At 35.7% G+C, this 19,950-nt stretch overlaps 3 protein-coding genes and 1 non-coding gene across 6 annotated transcripts; 2 read left to right on the top strand and 2 right to left on the bottom strand.

Moving 5' to 3' along the window:
• Positions 1 to 521: 521 nt before the first annotated feature.
• Positions 522 to 4,538, bottom strand: LOC117926610 (G-type lectin S-receptor-like serine/threonine-protein kinase At4g03230). Its single transcript, XM_034845765.1, has 8 exons — positions 3,212 to 4,538; positions 2,617 to 3,117; positions 2,291 to 2,416; positions 1,967 to 2,166; positions 1,665 to 1,875; positions 1,325 to 1,562; positions 1,080 to 1,230; positions 522 to 996 (listed from the first exon to the last, which is right to left on the bottom strand). Exons 1-8 carry the CDS (start codon positions 4,404 to 4,406, stop codon positions 688 to 690), a joined length of 2,931 nt encoding a protein of 976 aa, XP_034701656.1. The 5' UTR covers positions 4,407 to 4,538; the 3' UTR covers positions 522 to 687.
• A 5,571-nt stretch (positions 4,539 to 10,109) lies between these two features.
• Positions 10,110 to 12,720, bottom strand: LOC117926477 (G-type lectin S-receptor-like serine/threonine-protein kinase At4g03230). 3 transcript variants are annotated; one of them, XR_004653135.1, is made up of 6 exons: positions 12,199 to 12,720; positions 11,553 to 12,031; positions 11,262 to 11,468; positions 10,986 to 11,130; positions 10,688 to 10,838; positions 10,110 to 10,598 (listed from the first exon to the last, which is right to left on the bottom strand). XR_004653135.1 is itself a non-coding variant. In XM_034845573.1 (6 exons), the coding sequence occupies exons 1-4, from the start codon at positions 12,260 to 12,262 to the stop codon at positions 11,277 to 11,279; spliced, it is 657 nt and encodes a 218-aa protein (XP_034701464.1). In that variant the 5' UTR covers positions 12,263 to 12,720; the 3' UTR covers positions 10,110 to 10,598; positions 10,688 to 10,838; positions 10,986 to 11,276. The 3 variants fall into 3 exon arrangements, 1 of the variants encoding a protein (XP_034701464.1); XR_004653136.1 differs by having other exon boundaries at positions 10,986 to 11,468; positions 11,553 to 11,752; positions 11,867 to 12,031; XM_034845573.1 differs by having other exon boundaries at positions 10,986 to 11,468; positions 11,553 to 11,788; positions 11,867 to 12,031.
• Positions 12,721 to 16,249: 3,529 nt separating this feature from the next.
• TRNAS-UGA lies at positions 16,250 to 16,331 on the top strand. Its single transcript has one exon. It is a non-coding gene; the product is annotated as a tRNA-Ser (tRNA).
• Positions 16,332 to 16,741: 410 nt separating this feature from the next.
• Positions 16,742 to 18,455, top strand: LOC117925874 (transcription initiation factor IIF subunit alpha-like). The gene is made up of 2 exons (XM_034844984.1): positions 16,742 to 17,610; positions 17,928 to 18,455. Exons 1-2 carry the CDS (start codon positions 17,179 to 17,181, stop codon positions 18,249 to 18,251), a joined length of 756 nt encoding a protein of 251 aa, XP_034700875.1. The 5' UTR covers positions 16,742 to 17,178; the 3' UTR covers positions 18,252 to 18,455.
• Positions 18,456 to 19,950: the final 1,495 nt, after the last annotated feature.

The raw sequence follows: 19,950 nt of genomic DNA, 5'->3' as shown, positions 1-19,950 counted from the left end.
TTATTGAGATTGCAAATTAGAAACCAAAAGTTTAAGAGAGGGATGGACATATTGAAATGGAACAAAAGAAGATTATGCTAGAATAAGAAGAAAGAAAAACATATCATGGATAACATGTCAAAAAGTCAAAAAGAGGAAGAAAGAACTGGATAGGAATATCCATCCTGCAAAGAATCATAGTAGAAAATATATCTTATACTTCCACAGCTTCAATGGCTTCAACAGAACCTTAATAAATATTCGTTTAGTCTTCCAACAGGTCTATGAAGTTTTATCCATTTCCCTTGATGGTGCCCTTGCATTTGTTTCTCTTCTCATTGGAGAAAGGACGGTATGATATTATTATTGTTTCTTATAGGAACCAGCTTTTCCTTTAGTATCCATGGAAATTTTCTTCCCAATAATCAAGCAAAGATTCATGAAGACCCCATGTGAGAACTATAATTGGTGACTACAAAAATAAAGCCATTCAAATTTTTCCATCAAAAAACAACCACACAACCTAAGAATTGGACAATTTATTGGTAGTCTGCACCATATGCAGAAGCCCCAATCCAAACCATGATATTGAAAAAAGTTATATACACAAATACAAACTGATGGAGAGGAGAACCAAAATAGAACATCAGATGGATAAAACTTATTAAACTAAGTAAACAGTAAAGGATACATTGGATCTCCTCTTAGCTATCGGCCTTCTCCTATGGTGGCTAGGAGCTCATTCTTCCAGGAGGCTTCAGCCTTGCTAGAAGAAGATGCTGTTCTAGAAAGGTCCCTCTTTACAACAAAAGCTGGTTCTTTAGGAACAGGCATTGTTGCAGCGTCACTGCTGAGCAGAAGAACTGCAATGGCCATGGTGGGACGGTCACTTGGGTCTTCTTGCACACACAACAGCCCAACATTTACACACCTCGAAAATTCGTTTGTGTTGCATGTTTCACTTAGTGTCTGGTCCATCAGCTCCAAAACCTTTTCTTCTTTCCATAGCTTCCATGCCTAGGAATGTTCAGAAAGTTGTAGGTCAGATGGACAGAGAATGACTAAAAGATCAGTACAAATGAAAGATCTAAAGCTCTTACATGACCTAGAAGGCTCGGAGTTTGGTCAGACTGATAAAATCCAGTGTTCCTCTTCCCACTGATGATCTCAAGTACCATAACACCAAAGCTAAAGACATCAGACTTCTCTGAGAAATATCCATCCAATGCATACTCCGGAGACATATAGCCACTGCATTGAACCAGTTAAAAGCAGCACTCAGCTAATTGGGAAACTCAATCATACAACCGCTTGCCTTTTTCCATACAAAATATACAATACTTACTAAGTTCCAACTACTCTGTTTGTGCTTGCCTCTACTTGCTTACTGTCAAAAATCTTTGCCAAGCCAAAGTCTGAAATTTTGGGATTCATCTCATCATCAAGTAGAATGTTGCTTGTTTTCAAGTCCCTATGAATAATCTTCAATCTTGAATCTTGGTGAAGATACAGCAGCCCTCGAGCAATTCCCAAAATGATGTCAAACCGCTTCTCCCAGTTGAGTAACATGCAAAGGGTTCGATCTTGCAAGGTTCCCATTGGAAAGCATTACTTCAAATACGTAGACAAGAATGAACATGTTACATGAAAAAGAAAAGGGCTTTAAGGCAGGTTTAGAGACAAACCAAATATGAAGGAGTCTAAGCTTTTGTTGGCCATATATTCATAGAGTAAAATCTTCTCATCACCTTCAACACAATAGCCCAAAAGTCTAACCAGATTCCGATGCTGAAGTTTGGCAATTAACACAACCTCATTCTTAAATTCCTGCAGGCCTTGTCCTGAAGCTCTGGAGAGTCTCTTTATCGCCATTTCTTGCCCTTTAGAAAACTTGCCCTAGAAGCCACGGTGCATATATGCATTAGGTATAGATGATCAGAAACCAGTACTGGAAAATGAGAGGAACGTGGAAATTAAGGACTATTACCTTGTAAACTGGCCCAAAACCCCCTTGTCCAAGTTTATTTGCATCTGAGAAGTCATCAGTAGCAGCCAGTATGTCTTCTAAGTGGAAAAACGGTACATCAATGCCTTTCTTATCCTCTTCTTTGAATTGCTCTGAGTCTATTAAGTGTTTCACACGGCTGTCACTAGCATACAAGTGACGCCCCCAATTTGCTCTGTTTTCTGGACTCAAAAAACAGAAGATTTTTGTACAGAAGACCCTGTAATATTCTCGGTTGTGCCAAGTACAAGTTGAAAAGAAAAGAGCAGGGAGGTTATATGGTAGTGCATATTGCACAAAGGTTACCTGTCCTTTTGGTGATGGTTCTATTGAGCAAATAAGCAATACAACCAAGGGTGCATAAAAGTGAAACCAGAGCAACAGCAACAGATATTCCTACCACGATTTCCAGAGACTTCTGATTGCCATGTTCTGAAACAAAGAAGGACCACCATCATTCATGGAAAAGGCAATGCATATGTCATTACTAACCACTAACCACTGTGTCTTTCAATGAAAAAGAAGCTTAAATGACCAAAACCAAACAAAAACAAGGCACTGAGTTCAACTTCTCGCATACCCAGAAAGCAGAATTAGGAATATACTTGGTGAATAGCATCCTTAGTCCTCACCTTGTGTACAATTTAAACTCTGCCCATTCCATTTGAAGTTTTCATTGCAGAAGCACTTTCTCCTTCCACGTCGAGTGGTGCAGTTTGAATTTGGCCAATCCTTGCAGTCTGCTGATAAGGTACACTCTGGCTCTGGAGGTGGATCCCAACTGATTTCTATTTCAACACTATTGTTCAATGTCATCTTGGAGTCGGAGCTAAATTTGTCAGTTTTGGAAGCATTGCACACCCCAGTCATTCTAAAAGGCGACTTTAGTTTTAGAATTTGGGGGATGAGACTTGGAGAACAATTTGCATCTTTCACCTGGATTACAAATTTTGATGCCTTAGGATCGATGCTACTTACTCGGTAGCTGCTGTCAATTACCTTGAACGAGACTTGGCCCCTGTCATAGTCACAATTGAAACGGAAGTACTTAGGGTCACCACATTTTGGTCCAGTGCTGAGTGGATAGGGGATCATGTTTGTGCCACAAGTTCCACAATTTCTTGTTGTTAACTCTGCACAAGTATAATACCTTGGTTTATGTATGCTTTTTCTAATCGTCAATCAATTAAATTCAGAATGAACAAGGGGACAAGTAGAGAGGATTACCTAAATCAGATGTGAGGACACGAACAAAAAGATTATAGCCATCTCTATCCTCCTCCTGAAGACTAGGGAGATTTCCAGACCAAATCCAGCACTTGGGAGCAACTCCAGCATATGCTTTACAGGAGCAATCCTTCCTGCACTCCTCTCTGCAGTTTTTCCCATCCTTACCCAAAATCTCCATGTCGTACTTTCTTACCTTAATCATCTTCAAGTTCAAGAATGTGTCCCCGCACTGGGGTGACTTGTTGTCGCACCCACCTGAAAAAACTTCTGCATTCCATTTATCCTGTTCGATTGGGACGAATCCAGGCAGACATTTGCACATGATAGCATTGTTAACATTGCAGGTACCGAAATTCCCACAAGCATTATACACATTGCATCTGTCTCCCCGCGCCAACCAGATTTCAGACCACTCTTCCCTACTATTATTCCACTTTAGATACGTTATTTCCCCCGTGAAATTCATTACCAACCGTGAAGGGACTGCTTCAAATGTTAAATTCTGGTTGCTGGGCTCGCTGGAGTTGTATAGGAACGCATATATGTAATGAGGAATTTGCCATGATTTCTCACTTGTCCAATACACGTTAGATGAATTCTGATTCTGAAATATAGTGAGCCAATCCTTATTTTCTTGCTTGAAAACATAGTTTCCAGGTGCAGGGTCAACGGGGCTTACCCATGAAGTCAAGTTTAAGATTTCATCCATCTTCATCTCAGGAAGAAAAGTATCTGTAGGATTATGGAAGCTCTCCCAAAGATTCTTCCCTGATTCGTTAACACGCAAAACAAGGTTCCCAGAGTCCATGAGCTTCACCACTCTGACTCCAGACTTTTCACCAGGAAACAAGAGGACTACTTGATTGTCATCCCATGCCTTGAGCTTACCATCTGGTGGAATCCCGAAACGCGCAGACTTGGCATTGAGGGGTTGGTCTCGATTGGCTACCCACACAACTGATTTCTCTTTCAACTTGTGGTACCATATGCCGACGTATCTTCCTTTGCTGGAGCTTCCATTAGGGGTAAAAAAGCCCAGTTCAAAAGTTCCATTCATGGAAACCAGAGTACTGTTATCATCCTCAATCCAATTGCCTGTTGTAAGGGAATCTCTAGCAGAGCTAAACGGGACACAACACAACACCACCAAAAAGATGATAGCTAGCATGTGAGCTGCAGAGACTGAACCCATGGCTTTTTCTTGTTAACCAAACACTCCGAATTGGTTGGTACCCAACTTGAAATATCTACTGATGATCAGCCAAAATGCCACTACAGATTGACTTCCTGTGTGTCTAAAGACCTTGCAGCAAGTGAAAATGCCTTTTCTAATGAACCCACATGGAAAGGCCTTTGTATTGTGTAGAAATCCCTTTCTATCATAATGGACTTTTTTTATAGAAAATTGGAAAGCATTTTGCATAAAAAGTTGTGCTTCTTTGTCCCTCACCTCAAATGCTGTCATGGGGACTTTTCCTCCCTCAATCCACAAAACTAAAAGGGAAAAACAAGGCGCAAAAAGAAATAGCTGCATGATTGAATGACTAATCCAAGTGGTAGCATGTACATATTTACGCTTCCATTTCTTTTAATTTCCAACCAAGTATGAGAAATTAATGCACGGAAAAATGAAAGGGTACGTGGAACACAATGTGAAACTCACATCTCTTCTCCTCATGAAGTCTTCCAAAATTTGAAAGACGTCTAACATCTTGTTTGTTTTTTTTTACCTTTTCTTATATCAAAGCAATCTCTTTTCATCTCACAAATAAGTATATGATTGATAAATGTATGTCATTGGAAATTTGGAGCAATTCATTATCATCATCATCATCCTATTCCTCATTTCCAATCACCTTTTTCATTGGAAATTTTGAGCAATTCATTATCATTATCGTCATCATCATCCTATTCCTCATTTCCAATCACCTTTTTCATTGGAAATTTGGAGCAATTCATTATCATCATCATCATCCTATTCCTCATTTCCAATCACCTTTTTCTTTAGTGTCGTCTTATCTTGGTCAAGGGTCCCATTGTCTAATTTAAAAATTATTGAACATGACTTCAAGGGTCCCATTGTCTAATTTAAAAATTATTGAACATGACTTTTTATAACATCGATATTATACTTAAAGTAGAACTTACATCATCAACCTTACATCACACCCATTCCAAGAGCCTACATCACTAAGGAAGAGAAGTATCCAATCACATGTATCACACTTTAGGTCCTATTACTTTGTATCCAATTTTTTTTAATACTTTCTTCAACTTTGAGAATCATCAAGTTTCAAATACCTACTTTAGTTAGCAAGAATCAAGGTTCTATTTTGGGAAGTGTTTTCATAAATAATTCTAAAATATGGTTTTGAAAAACTTTTCTATGATATTTTACAAAATAAAAAAATTATTTGACAACTTAAAATATTATTAACATGTTTTAAATGTTTTTAAAAATAGTTTCTATAGTGTTTTATTTTTAATCATTCTCTTTTTAAAAACAGCTTTCAGAAAAACAACTATAAGATGTTCTTTACAAACGCCATTTTCTTTAAGAACAAAAAATTGTTTTCTATTTTTTAGTTATTAAATGTGTTTTTTTTTTTTTTTAAGAATAGAAAATTTATTTTAAAAAAACAGTTATCAAATATGACTCAATTTTCTTTTCTTTTTTTTTTATTTATTTTTTTCTTCTTTTTCCTTGAAAATTCCAGCATTAATTTAGGATAATCCACTTTGAGTTAACTATCTATAAGACTATATTTACCATCTATTTCCATGTGCTACTTCTCTAAATGCATTTCCACAAGAGGACATCGCCCTTTTTTTAATAGCATCCAACCGTTTTTTCTCTCAAACCAAGCAAGATAATAACCTAGTCCATTTCTTAATCCAACCTGCACAAACTAAACAAAGCTCTCTTAGTAAAATCTCAATTAAAAATTGGTACTTTTATGGGAAACCAAAACAAATAAACTATATAAGAAGAAAGCAGCAAGCAAATGAACAACTTTCTTTGATGAATTCTAGTGATTTGAGTCTTTTTTATTATACTAAGATGATGTTTGTTTTTTTACTTAATTCTAAATAGAAACTTAATGTTTAATAGTGTTAAATATTAAGTTGTTTGTTTTTGTAGTATTTTATTTCTATTAAGTATTAAAAAATAAAGAAAAACCAATATGTTATTTTTTCTATTTAGAAAAAGTTACATATTTTGGTTTTTTCTATTTAGTAAAAAGTTTATAATAAGTTATGAAAAAGTAGAAAAATAAACAACCTAAATTCTAAAAACAAATTGCTTTCAGCAAAAAGTCAAAAAAACAAACACTACCTAGATTTGTAAATACTTTAATCAAAAGGGTTTCATTGCATCACATTTTGTGAGTAGTGTCATTGTTTTGTATTAGAATCCTTTTTTTTTCTTTTGTTGTGTATCTAGATCTTATTTCTATGTACTTTATCTAATACCACGTCATTTTCTTAATTAAATTGAATTATTGAAATGTCCAACATCAAAAACATCCATTTTTGTTGGACCCATTACCCTTACTTTCTTTTATTTTTGCAAAGTAATGTAAGTCATGATGAAGGTAGGTTTCAAAAAGTATATGGCATTGCCTTAGTTTAACTTAATCCTTTTTTTCAATTAAGAAATCAGAAAAGACCTCTCATGACAATGTGCATTGCTTCATATTGACTTAAATAATTTTTAAGTCAACTCAACCATCTAATTTGAACAGCATAAAATGGATACTTATTACTAAAGCATACATAAAATGCACACGACTAAAGTTTTGTTTTTTTCTTTTCTAAAATCTATGTACTCAATCACAAACCTCTTTACTCACCTGGTGTCTCTCATCCTTTCATACATCTTTATCTACCGTATATAATCTTCATAAGTTCGTCTCATAACCTTTTTCCCTCATAATCTTAATTTTTCTCTCAAAATCTAAAATATATATAGAGATAAGTTTAATAACTTATCTTATTTTATAAGAAAATCCAATATTACAATGATATATGAACATGTGAAATATTTTATATGATATTATTTAGAAAAAGAAATATCTATCGACTGAGATTGTGGGATATTCCTTCCTTATCTTTATCGCATCTTTAATATTTTCTTTCTTTGCACGAATTAGATGAAAATGCCTCTTCTAATGAACCCCACATGAAAGGCTTTTGTATTTTGTAGCAAGCACTTTTCATCATGGTAGACTTTTTCGTAAGAAATTGGAATCATAAGAGTCTTTTTCGTACAAAATTTGGAAAGCATTGCATCAAAGGTTATAGTTCTTTCTCCTAACCTCAAATTTAACTTGAAGCTTTCATGGGGAATTTTTCCTGGCTCTTGAGTGGTGATTGCAGTCCTCCCTCAGTCCACTCAATTAAAAAGGAAAAAGAAAGATCTGCATAATTGAATGACCATTCATTGTAGTGGTTGCATGCTTATTTTCTCTTCCAAATCTTTTATTTTCAAATATTCTCATTCATTTTTCGCTGAATCAAATGATCAAAGTCTTAATGCGCAACTCCAATTGCCCTAAACCAATTAGGAGAAACTGCATGAAAAATGAAAGGGTACGTAGAAAATAAATTAGAGTTCTGCTAGTGAATTCCTACAATTTGAGTCTTTTTTTATAAGTTGAAGGATACAACTACAATATTGCCCAATCATAAATCATATATCATATAATCAATTTCATTACTTTATATCTTATAAATATTCTTATTAAACCTTATAAATAGTCTCATTGTTTTGTACGTGATTCCTACATTATTGTATTTAGGTCTTATTTCTTTGTACCTTTGTAAATTTTTTTTTATATTTGAATCTAATGCATATATACTACCATCCACATCATTTTTTCTAAATTGAATTATTGAAACATCCACTAATAAGAACATACTTTTTTGTTGGGCCATTGCCTATGCTTTCTTTATCTCTTTTTACAAGATAATATAAGTCATGATGGAGACAAGTTTCTAAAAGTAGATATCTTTGCCTCTTTTAACTCAATTCCTTTTTCTCTAACTAAGAAGTGAAAGGAAAAGACCTCTCATCACAACGTGAATTGCTTCATATTGACTTCGATAATATTTTAGTCAGCTCAAACCATCTAATTGAACAACGAAGGTGAAAGTAGTGACAATGAAATCAAAAACATTGTGTTCAATAGATACTCAAGTAATTATTGTAGCAAAGAATGAAAATAAAATAGCATAAGCCGTATACTTATCACAAAAGGGAAAAAAATGCATGAAATGCGTATCAAAGAATTTTTTCTCTTTTTTTTTTTTCCAAAATTTGTGTCCTACTGCTATTTCAAAGTATGTTATACATTTGGCATGGTTGCTTCAGGTCTATGATATTGTTTTTGTCAAGGCTGAATCTGGCTTTTGTATAGCATAAGCAATAATGTAAGGTCTAGATAGAGTCGAATACGGCAAGCTTCCCACTAGTTTTCAGTAATTTTGTTAATTTTGAAGAACTTGTCTATGAGTTTAAGCTGGTTTGGAACTAGTGATACCTGCAAGAGACAAAGGGTCAAGATCATACTTACGTTGAGTTCTGTGATTCTGAATGAATGAATTTATTTGAAGAATGGGAGTTAGATATTCTTCACATAGGGAAGTAATAAAAGTTAAATTAATGGGAGTTAGGTCTATCTTGAATGAATGTAGGATGCTACCCTACCTTTTGGCCACCTCCAGGTAGATTGGTCTCACCATATGTGGGGATACTACTTTTTGTAGGGATTAGGGATACTTCTCTTGACATCCACAGGGATAATGTTCTCAACCAGTATGAGGACATTGTTCTCCACCTACCTGATCATCAAAGATATTTTTCTTGATCATATGAGAGAAAAAATGTTCGTGTATAAAATTACATTAATGCAAGATATGCAAGGGGCATACGCTTGAACTCATTTTGACCTCCAAGCATATGGTGAGATTGTGATGATGTGGTAATTTAGTGATAATGTGGCAAAGAAGCTAATTACATGGAAAAATGTCTAATGAGGTTTGTTGTAGAGAGGGAAGAGATCTTTAATAAAGGATTACAGGGAGATTTGATTGAATCATTAAAACAAAGGAATATATTATTTATTGAACTACTAATTTTCCTAAAAGTTTAAGCTTGTAGGATTTTGGCTCAATATGCATATCATACTCTTTAACACCCTCTCTCACATGCAGCCTCATACACACATGTGAAGAGATACCATATATAGAATTGCAAATTAGGGGGTGTTGCAATGTTTTGATACTAAAGAATTGCAATGTTTTGATACTATAACTTTATATAAAAAGAACCCACGACCTCCCGTCAAACCAAGCTTTGACACCATGTTGAACTATCAATTTTCCTAAAAATTTAAGCTTACAAGATTTGGGCTCAATATGCATATCATGCTCTTTTAACATTATTGAGATTAATATTGCAAATTAGAAACCAAAAAAGCTAAGAAAGGGATGGACATAATGAAATGGAACAAAAGAAGATTATGCTAGAATAAGAAGAAAGAAAAAGACATCATGGATAACATGTCAAAAAGTCTGAAAAGAGAAAGAAAGAACTGGATATTAGGAATGTCCATTCTGCCAAGAATCATGGTTAAAAATATATCCTATACTCCATTTATACTTCGCACAGCTTCAATGGCTTCAAGAACCTTCATATTTGTTTAGTTTTCCAACAGGCCAATGAAGTTTTATCCATTTCACATGTGAAACAGCCTTCCTTCAGTATCCATGGAAATTTTCTTCCCAATAATCAAGAAAAGATTCATGAAGACCCCATGTGGGAACTATGATTGGTGACTATAAAAATAAAGCCATTCAATTTTTTCTATCAAAAAAAAAAAAACTACACAGCTTAAGAATTGGACAATTTATTGGTAGTCTGCACCATATACAGGAGGCTCAATTCAAACCATGATATTGAAAAAAGTTCTATACACAAATACAGTTGATGGATAGGAGAACCAGAATAGAACATCAGATGGACAAAACTTAGTAAACTAAGGAAAGGGCAAAGGATTCATTCGATCTCCTCCTTAGCTATCGACCTTCTCCTATGGATGCTAGGAGCTCATTCTTCCAGGAGGCTTCAGCCTTGCTAGAAGAAGAAGTTGTATTAGAAAGGTCCCTCTTTACAACAAAAGTTGGTTCTTTAGGAACGGGCATTGTTGTCGAGTCACTACTGAGCAGAACTGCAATTGCCATGGTGTGAGGGTCACTTGGGTCTTCTTGTACACAACAACCTAACATTTACACACCTCCAAAATTCGTTTATGTTGCATGTTTCACTTAGTGTCTGGTCGATCAACTCCAAGGCCTTGTCTTCTTTCCACAGCTTCTATGCCTAGGATAGTTTGAAAATAGAAAGTTATATGGCATATGCAGAAAGAATGACTAAAATATCAATGCAACTGAAAGATCCAAAGTTCTTACATGACTTGGAAGGCTCAGAGTTCAGTCAAACTGATAAAATCTAGTGTTCATCTTCCCACTGGTGATCTCAAGTACCATAACACTGAAGCTAAAGACATCAGACTTTTCTGAGAAAAATCCATCCAATGCATACTCTGGAGACATATAGCCACTGCATTGAACCAGTTAAAAACAATTCTCAGTTAATTGGGAATGCAATTATGCAACTGTTTGCTTTTTTCCATACACAATATGCAATACTTATAAGTTCCAACTACTGTCTGTGCTTGCCTCTACTTGCTTTGTCAAAAATTCTTACCAAACCAAAGTCTGATATTTTAGAATTCATCTCATCATAAAGTAGAAATGTTGCTTGTTTTCAAGTTTCTACGAATAATCTTCAATCTTGAATCTTGGTGAAGATAAAGTAGTCCTTGAGCAATTCCCAAAATGATGTTGAACCGCTTCTCCCAATTCAGTAACATGCATAGAGTTCGATTTTGCAAGGTATTGGAAAGCAAAACGTCAGATATCTATATAATGTCTATGATACCAGAAAAAAGCAAAGGACTTTTAGGCAGGTTTAGAGACAAACCAAATATGAAGGAGTCTAAGTTTTTGTTGGACATATATTCATAGAGTAAGATCTTCTTATCTCCTTCAATACAATAGCCAAAAGTCTAAACATGTTCTGATGCTGAAGTTTGGCAATTAACACCTCATTCTTAAATTCCTTGGGGCCTTGTCCTGAAGCTCTTGAGAGTCTCTTTACCACAATCTCTTGCGCTTCTGGAAACTTGCCCTGGAAGCCACAGTGCATATGCATTAATCATATATGACCAGAACAGTTGAAAATGAGAGCTATGTGGAAATTAAGGACTATTACCTTGTAAATTGGCCCAAAACCCCCTTGTTCAAGCTTATTTGCATCTAAAAAGTTATTTGTAGCAGCCAGTATGTCTTCTAAGTGGAAAAACGATACATCAATTCCTTTCTTATCTTCTTCTCTGAATTGCTCTGAGTCTATTAAGTGTTTCGCACCCCTCTCACTATCATACAAGTGAACTGCAGGAGTTGTTCTGTTTTCTGAACTCAAAAACAGAAGATTTTGCATAGAAGACCCTGAAATATTCTCAATGTGCCGTGTTGAAAAGAAAAGACTTACGAGTTATATAGTAGTGCATGTGGCACAAAGATTACCTTTCCTGTTTGTGATGGCTTTTTTGCACAAATAAGTCATATAACCAATGATGCATACAAGTGCAACTAGCGCAACAGCAATTGGTATGCCTACCACAATTGCCAGATATGATAATAACGGCTTCTGATTAGCAGGTTTTGGAGTCTTGGCAAGATTGCCATATTCTGAAACAAAGGCAACGCATCTGTCATTACTAACAACTGTGTCTTTCAATGAAAAAGAAGCTTAAATGACCAAAACCAAAGAAAAATAAGGCACTGTCTTTAACTTCTCACGTATCCAGAGAGCAAAATTAGGAATATACTCGGTGAAAAGCATCCCCAGTCCTCACCTTGTGTGCAATTTAAACTGGAGCCATCCCATTTGAAGTTTTCATTGCAAAAGCACTTTCTCATGTCATCTCGTGTTTTGCAGGTTCAATTAGGTCGATCCTTACGATCTGCTTGTGAGGTACACACAGACTCTGGAGGTCGATCCCAACTGATTTCTATTTCAACACTATTTTTCAATGACATCTTGGAGCTAAGTTTGTCAGTTTCTGAGGCATTGCAAGCCCCAGTCATGTGAAAAGGCGGGTCTGGTAGTGGAATTTGGGCGATGAGACTCCGAGAACTACAATCTGCATATTTCATCTCTTCAGATTTCAGTTGGATTACAAATTTTGAAGCCTGTGGATTGATGCTACTTACTCGGTAGCCACTCTCGGCTACCTTGAACAAGACTTGGCCTGTGACATTGTCACAACTGAAACTGGAGTACATGGGGTCACAACACTTTGATCCAGTGCTTAGAGGATAAGGAATCTTGTTTGAGCCACAGGTTTCACAACTCCTTACCGTTGATTCTGCAAAAAAAAAAATTGTAGAATCCTCTGTTTCAATTACAGTTTCATCTCAATGAAGTCCTAAAATGAAATCCAACTTAGTAGGGACATACTCCTCCTGAAATGTTTTAAAGTCATCCCTTTACCCCTTTTTATTGAATTAAATGATCAAAATTTTTATGCCTATATTTGGTTTCGAAAAAATGCTAAAAAAATAATTTTTCTCAAATTATATTACAAAAAATATTTTTAAAAAAATCAAATATAATAAAAACTAGTTAAAAACTTATACATTTTCAAATTATTTCATCTTTATATTAAAGAATTAAAATAAATTAAATAAGTTTTAAGTAACATACAAAAATAATTTATTAACTTTAAATTTATTTTTTATTTTCTTTTATTTTATCTTTCCTTCTTTTTTCCTTTATATTTTCTTTCCTTTGAATTTTTTGAGAACCAAACAAAACCTAAAATTATGTTAATTTGATTCCCTAAAAGTACTAAGGAAAGAAAAAAATATTAAAAAATATTTTTCTTATACTTGATTGTGGTATAAAAAATATTTAAAAAAAAATCAAATATAATGAAAATTAGTTAAAATTTTATATATTTTTAAGTTATTTAATCTTTATATAAAAGAATTAAAATAAATGAAATTTTTTGAATTAGTATTTATAAATAATTTATTAATTTTTATTTTTCTTCATTTTTTCGACTCTACTTTTTCTTTTTTGTTTTCTTTTTCACATGTTTTCCATTACATTTTTTTGGGGAAAGATGAGGAAAGATGCATGGAAAATGAAAGGGTATGTGGAATATAAAGTGGAGTATTGAGGTATAGCAATTTTCCTTTGTTTTTTTTTGATGCATAGCTTTCATCCCTTCTCCCTGTGGCAACTGTGCAGCCTGATTCCAAAGTTTGAAAGATGCCTCACAAATAGCTACTGGCAGTTGATAAATACATTTGATTGGAACAACTCATTATCATGGTGATGTTCCTCATTTTCCTCTACTATATATACATGGGCCAAAGGGTTTAACCATCTTATTAAAAAATTAATTAGAATATGAAATTAAACTTTTTTATAAAAATTTGATATTGTATTACATTTCATGCATCATTGAGCTTACATCACTTAACATATTGAAAGTCAGCTTAATAATATCTTCTGCAACATGGTGCCATGCCTTGACTTAACCCTTTACCTTAGCCTTAAACTAAAATGAGAGGTCAACCCAATATATTTTTTATTTGCTTTTTAGGCTTTCTCCAACTTTGAGAGCTTTTAAGTTTCAAGTACATATATACCTCCATCATTGTTGGGGAGAAATCAAGGTATGTTACATCATTGATTTAAAAAATAATTTTTGAGAATAGTTTTTAAAAATTATTTTTAAATTTTTGTAAAACAAAAATCTGTTTGAAAATTTAAAATATTTTTAACATGTTTTTAATATTTTAAAATAATTTATATATCTAGTGTTTTATTTTTAATCATTCTATATGTTTGTATAATTATTTTTTTAAATAGTTATCAAAAATCAAGTGAAAATAAGATGAAACAACTAAAAAATGTTCTTAGAAAATACCCTTGTTTCTATTATTAAGAACTGAAAACAAAAAATAGGTTTTTTTTATTATCAAATATATTTGATGGGTTTTTTGTTTTGAATAACAAAAAATTATTTTAAAAAACAATTTTCAAACAAGCCCCAATTTTCTCTTCTTTTTTTCCCCTTTTTCCTTGTGAATTCCAACATTCATTTGGGATAATCCACTTTGATTAAGCTTTTTCTATAGAACTATATTTACTATTTCTTTGTATGTGCTACTTCTAAGAATGCATTTTCACAAGGCCATCACCCTTTTTTAGTAGCATCCAACCCTATTTTCTCTCAAGCCAAACAAGAGTAATTAAACCTAGTTCATTTCTTTCTTCAACCTGCATGATTTAAACAACGCTCTCTTAGTATAATCTCCGATAAAAATTGGTACTCTTATTTGAAATAAACTAGGACGAAAGTTACAAGTAAATGAACAAATTTTTCTGATAAATTCTTTGAGTCTTTTTTACTAGACTAAGTTGAGGGGTGTACCTAATATATAGCCCAATCATAAAACATCACACACTTAAGGACTTTATTACTTTGAAACTTGTAACTAATCTTATTAAACCTTGCAAATTGCCTTGTTGTTTTGTTTTTGTACCAATTGAGTCTTATTTTTTATATTTAGGTCTTATTTCTTTGTATGTACTGTAACTAGTGTTTTATACTTGAATATAATACTTTTATATATTCAATGATTATTGTAAGCTCGATATGTAATTATATGATACCACATCATTTTTCTAAATTGAATTATTGAACCATCCACTATCAAGAACATCCTTTTTTGTTCAACCCATTGGATTCATTTTCTTCCTCTCTTTTTGCAAGATTATGTAAGTCATGATCAAGATAAGTTTATAAAGGTAGATGGTCTTGTCTCCTTTTAAGTTAAATCACTTTTTCTTTAATTAAGTAGGAAAAGATGTCTCATCACAATGTACATTGCCCCATATTGACTCAATAATTTTTGAGTCAGCTCTACCGCCTAATTGAACACAAAAAGTGAAAATGTTTTGATTGGTCGATCAATATTCAAGTAATTAATGTAGCAAATAATGCAAACAAAAGAACATAAGATGGATACTTATTGTGAAAGAATACATAAATTGCATATCGAAGAAATTTTGTTTTTCTCTTTTCTAAAATATGTGTCTTATTGTTGTTTCAAACTATGTTATATTTGGTATGGTTGGTTTAGGTTTATGCCATTCAAATTTCAAGACTAATAGGGCCTTCTCTGTGTGATATATGCAATGTAAGGTTTGGATAGAGTTAAAGATAGTAAGCTTAGTGAAATGTAGGCTAATTTGGACTTCTTTGTATCTGTCGGACATAAAGATTGCATTAATGATCGTTGAACCATATTAAAACCTCTTATCTTTCTTGATTTCAACTCGTGTATGTGATTAGGTTAATAGTACAACATAAAAGCCCATATACCATTTGGGCACCTCTAAAATTCATTTGTATTAATTCTATGTTTTGGCCAATGACAAGTCCATGAAATAATCCAAAGGCTTGTCTTCTTCATACAAGCTCCATGCTTATGAGAAGTTGAAGAGACTTCCATTTTTGAGAAGGTTAAGGGCTTGGTCATAGGTTCCATAATTTCCAACCGATAATTTCAAGTAGTAGGATGCCCAAGCCAAAGACATCAAACTTTACTGGGAAAAAATCATCTAATGCATGCTCATACTACATGGCATACCTACATCCATACAATATTTACCAAGTTCCAACTTCCCTCCCCAAATCATGGAAAAGCTAAAGTATCAAATGTTAGAGTTCATCTCCCCATCAAGTATAAGATTGATTGCTTTGATCAGATCTCTATGAACAACCTAAAACCTAGAGGCATACTGAAGATGAAGTAGTGGTTGAAGAATTGCCCAAAAAAATTGAAAAAGAATTATCAAAATTTTGAAGAGATAGTGTCACAAACCAAGTCGATATGTCCGAGTGGTTAAGGAGACAGACTTGAAATCTGTTGGGCTTCGCCCGCGCAGGTTCGAACCCTGCTGTCGACGCTTTGTCTTTTTATAATTTTTTTCAATTTAATTTTGTAATATATAAAATAGTTTTTTGCTTTAACGTTTTAAATTTAAATTAAAAGAAAATTAGAGGGAGGGTGGAGGGAGAGATTTGGTGGGACATCTGACAAATCTCATTTATATAAACGTCGCGAAACAGATGATTCACGTCTGGGGGGCCACCAAGCACGTGACCGCCACATCATAGGTGCGAATCACGTGGGCAGGCCAGCACAGGTGGACCAGATTGAGCCATGTAAGCGAATCAGAATCTTCAAACTGGTACACTTGCCACGTGGATGACACGTCATCATCGAACGAGAAAAAAATCCTCGCACGAACCGAGGATACAACTCCAAGTGTCTCTCATACACCGCGTAAGCGACTGTTCCCCTACGAGCCAACACCTGGCAGCTTGGGACTCCACAGCTAGGTGCGGTCGCCAAACCCTAGCTCTGGACAAATCGCCTTGGATTTAAAAAGACTCTTATGCCCCTGTACGGAACTCCGCACCCACGCTACGTACCGTGATTTGGACCCAAATCAGGGGGGTTTCTGTAAATCACTGCGAGTTGCCCCTTTTTTCTTTTCTTTTCTTTTCTTCTCTTTTTCCTTCGTTTTCTTAGGTCTGTTTGGGTTGCAGGAAAAAGGAGAGAGAGGATAGGGAATTCGAGGCGGTGAGACGGTGAGTGCGGAGAGAGATGAAGGGCTGCGAGCTGTGTGGATGTCCGGCGAGGATGTACTGCGAGTCGGACCAGGCGAGCTTGTGCTGGGACTGCGACGCCAAGGTTCACGGTGCGAACTTTCTGGTGGCTAGGCATTCGAGGAGTCTTCTTTGCCACGTATGTCGGTCGCCGACGCCGTGGAGAGCTTCCGGTGCGAAGCTAGGGCACACGGTTTCGGTGTGCGAGAGGTGCGTGGACGGGTGTGGTGGGAGGAAGTGTGGAGGTGCAGCGGAGGAGAGCGAGGGAGGAATGATGATGAGGTTGGCATGGAGGATGATGATCTCGATGAGGATGATGAGTACGACGATGACGATGATGTCGAAGATGAGGAGGAGGAAGAGGAGGAGGATGACGACTTTGGCGGTGATGATGAAGACGGTGATAATCAGGTGGTGCCATGGTCTTCTACGCCGCCTCCACCTGAGGCAAGCTCTTCGAGCAGCGAAGAGTCGTTGAACAGCTTCTCTAGCGGCAACAGAGATGTCCCTGGTTCGTTCACAATGCTTTCGCTGAAGCGAATGCGTGAAACTGCTTCAGATCTTCGCTCGCAAGTACGTATTTTTCTTTCAACTTCTTTTCATTTGGTTGAACCTTAGCAGATCCGATTAACCTCTACTCCGGTTAGCATTTTGAAATTTATTTCCTTACTTCTCAAAAAAAAAAAAAAAAAAGCGCAAAAGCAAAGTAGTTAGAAAACAGTAACGAGTTGCTTGAACCTTGTTGCTTTCGTTTCCCTTGATATTTGTTTACATTTCAAAAAAAAAAAAAAAATCGCTGAATCTTCGTTCACGGGTTTCGCGAGAGAAACAATATGTTCGGTTCCGTCCATTCAACGCTGAAGGATCACAATTTCTTGTTATCACCACAGGACGATTTCAACCGACCGTCCTCTCAACCGAACTACGCCTCAGCGAGGGCGGCAGCGGCTCGATCCGCGGCTGACGACGGCGAAGCCATTTCTGAGGACGCCCTTAGGCCATTCAAAGACCGGAGAATAGAACAGAACCGGCCGGTCCAACCCCAGGCCGGTTCGAGAACGGCCGAGATCGTCGACTCGCTTAACAGACTCCACAATCAAGACATAACCTCCGGCAGCGACGCGTCCTCTATAATCGCCGGCATTTGCAATCTGAGTAAACAATCTGGGGCCGTTGATCTTGATTGCTCGAGCTCTCGTAGTCGTCGGATTTGAGGTAGCCATTAACCTACTCTAACAAAAATCCTCTATTAACCATCAATTTACTCTGTATTGATTAGAGACCTATCTCCTGATTGTATTTCTTGGTTGAATCAAACGGTGTCGTTTTGGGGACTAGGGGTTTTGGGTAAGACAAAACCATTGGTGTAAAATGAAGTACTGAATGAAAATGACCATATCATTGAGATTCAGAGACTACTAAGAAATGGTAATGGGCATGTTTTTTCAATGTAGGGACATCCTTGAGGTTTAGGTGACCTCTAGAAGGGGCAGTGAACCTTTTGTGTGGCTACTCTTGTTCTTTCATTCTGTGACGGGTTCTCGGTAGCCTCACACTAACCCCATCCTATCTCTTCCAAAAAGCACTTGGTGGCTTGGGTTTGGTGGTATGTGGGTGTGTCATTTGCTTGTTGCATTACCATATTTGATCTGGTACAGATGTGGAATATAGGCCATTGTTTTTACTCTAGGGTAGGCTTCAAACTTGTGGCTTGTCAAGTCAGCAAAACATGATCAAAATTGGCTAAACCAAACCACACCCACCTGCTTTTTTTCGTTTCCTTTCTAACCAAAAAAATAAAAATAAAAAGTCCCATTTTTGTGGTCAATGAGAGGGTTGAGGGGTCTTTTCTATACTATTTGACATTTTGACTATCAGGGGATATGATTTAAGGCATGTAAGCCACCAAATCTATTAATTGATAGTTGTTGTTTTTTTTTAATTTATTAATATTCGTTTTAGGGGATTTCTTCATTATTTGCCATTCCCATTGGGCGGTCCTCTTTTTTTCTTTTTCTTTCCGTTCTTTCTTTTCTAACAGAGGAAAAAAAGAAAAGAAAAAAGAACAGAAAAATCCCATTGTATGGTCGATGAGAGCTTGAGGATCTTTTCTTGGCTAGTTGATATCTTGACTATTCATGGAGTATGATTTTGAGGAATTTGAGCCACTAAATCTATTATTTAACAGTTGGGTTTGGTGATTTATTAATGGTGGGTACAGGGCGCCTCTCCACTTCTCATTCCCATTGGTCCTCCTTTCTTGTTGATTAAGGTTTAGGTTGAAATTATTCTATTGGCATCGGTTTGGGGAGATATTTATAGTTCTTAATTAGTTTTCTTAGTGAACTTCTGGGCTCTCATGGCCCTCACCACCTTATATTATTAATGAAGATTAGTCTCTGTCTCATCTTTCCAATAAACTAATGCCCAATTCTCATGGCCGGCCATCACATCAAACTGGGAGAAGGTTCATGTGTGTGGCTCTTCAACCCATTATCCTATTTTTAAGACAAAATGAGGAGAGAATTGTGGCTGAGGGAGGTCCTCAGCATCCCACATGCTTCCTTATCTCATTTATATATGCATATAGTTACAGAACCCAATTTAATATTATTAGTAAGAGTATTATGATTAGAGGTGGTTGTGAGGGAGCTATTGAAACACAAAAAGAGAGAAAAGAATCAAGTGTGTGGTGGAGGTTGGTTGAGTGATTTGAGGAATGGGGTTTGTGTGGCTCTGCTTGTATGCTTCTGAAACTCGTTAACAACCGCAGAGATATTATTTGTCTGGGAAAGCCGGAAAGGCTGACTCTGATTGATCTTTCTATTTTTCTTTTTCTTTTTTTCTTTTTTCAAATATAAAGGGTCACCTCAGGATGTGTGACAGTGACAAGAGAATTTACTACCATTCATT

The sequence above is a fragment of the Vitis riparia genome, chromosome 12, assembly GCF_004353265.1.
Source record: "Vitis riparia cultivar Riparia Gloire de Montpellier isolate 1030 chromosome 12, EGFV_Vit.rip_1.0, whole genome shotgun sequence".
Taxonomy (NCBI): Eukaryota; Viridiplantae; Streptophyta; class Magnoliopsida; order Vitales; family Vitaceae; genus Vitis; species Vitis riparia.
The sequence above is the reverse complement of the archived record's forward strand: the minus strand, read 5'-3'. Positions and strand labels throughout refer to the sequence as shown.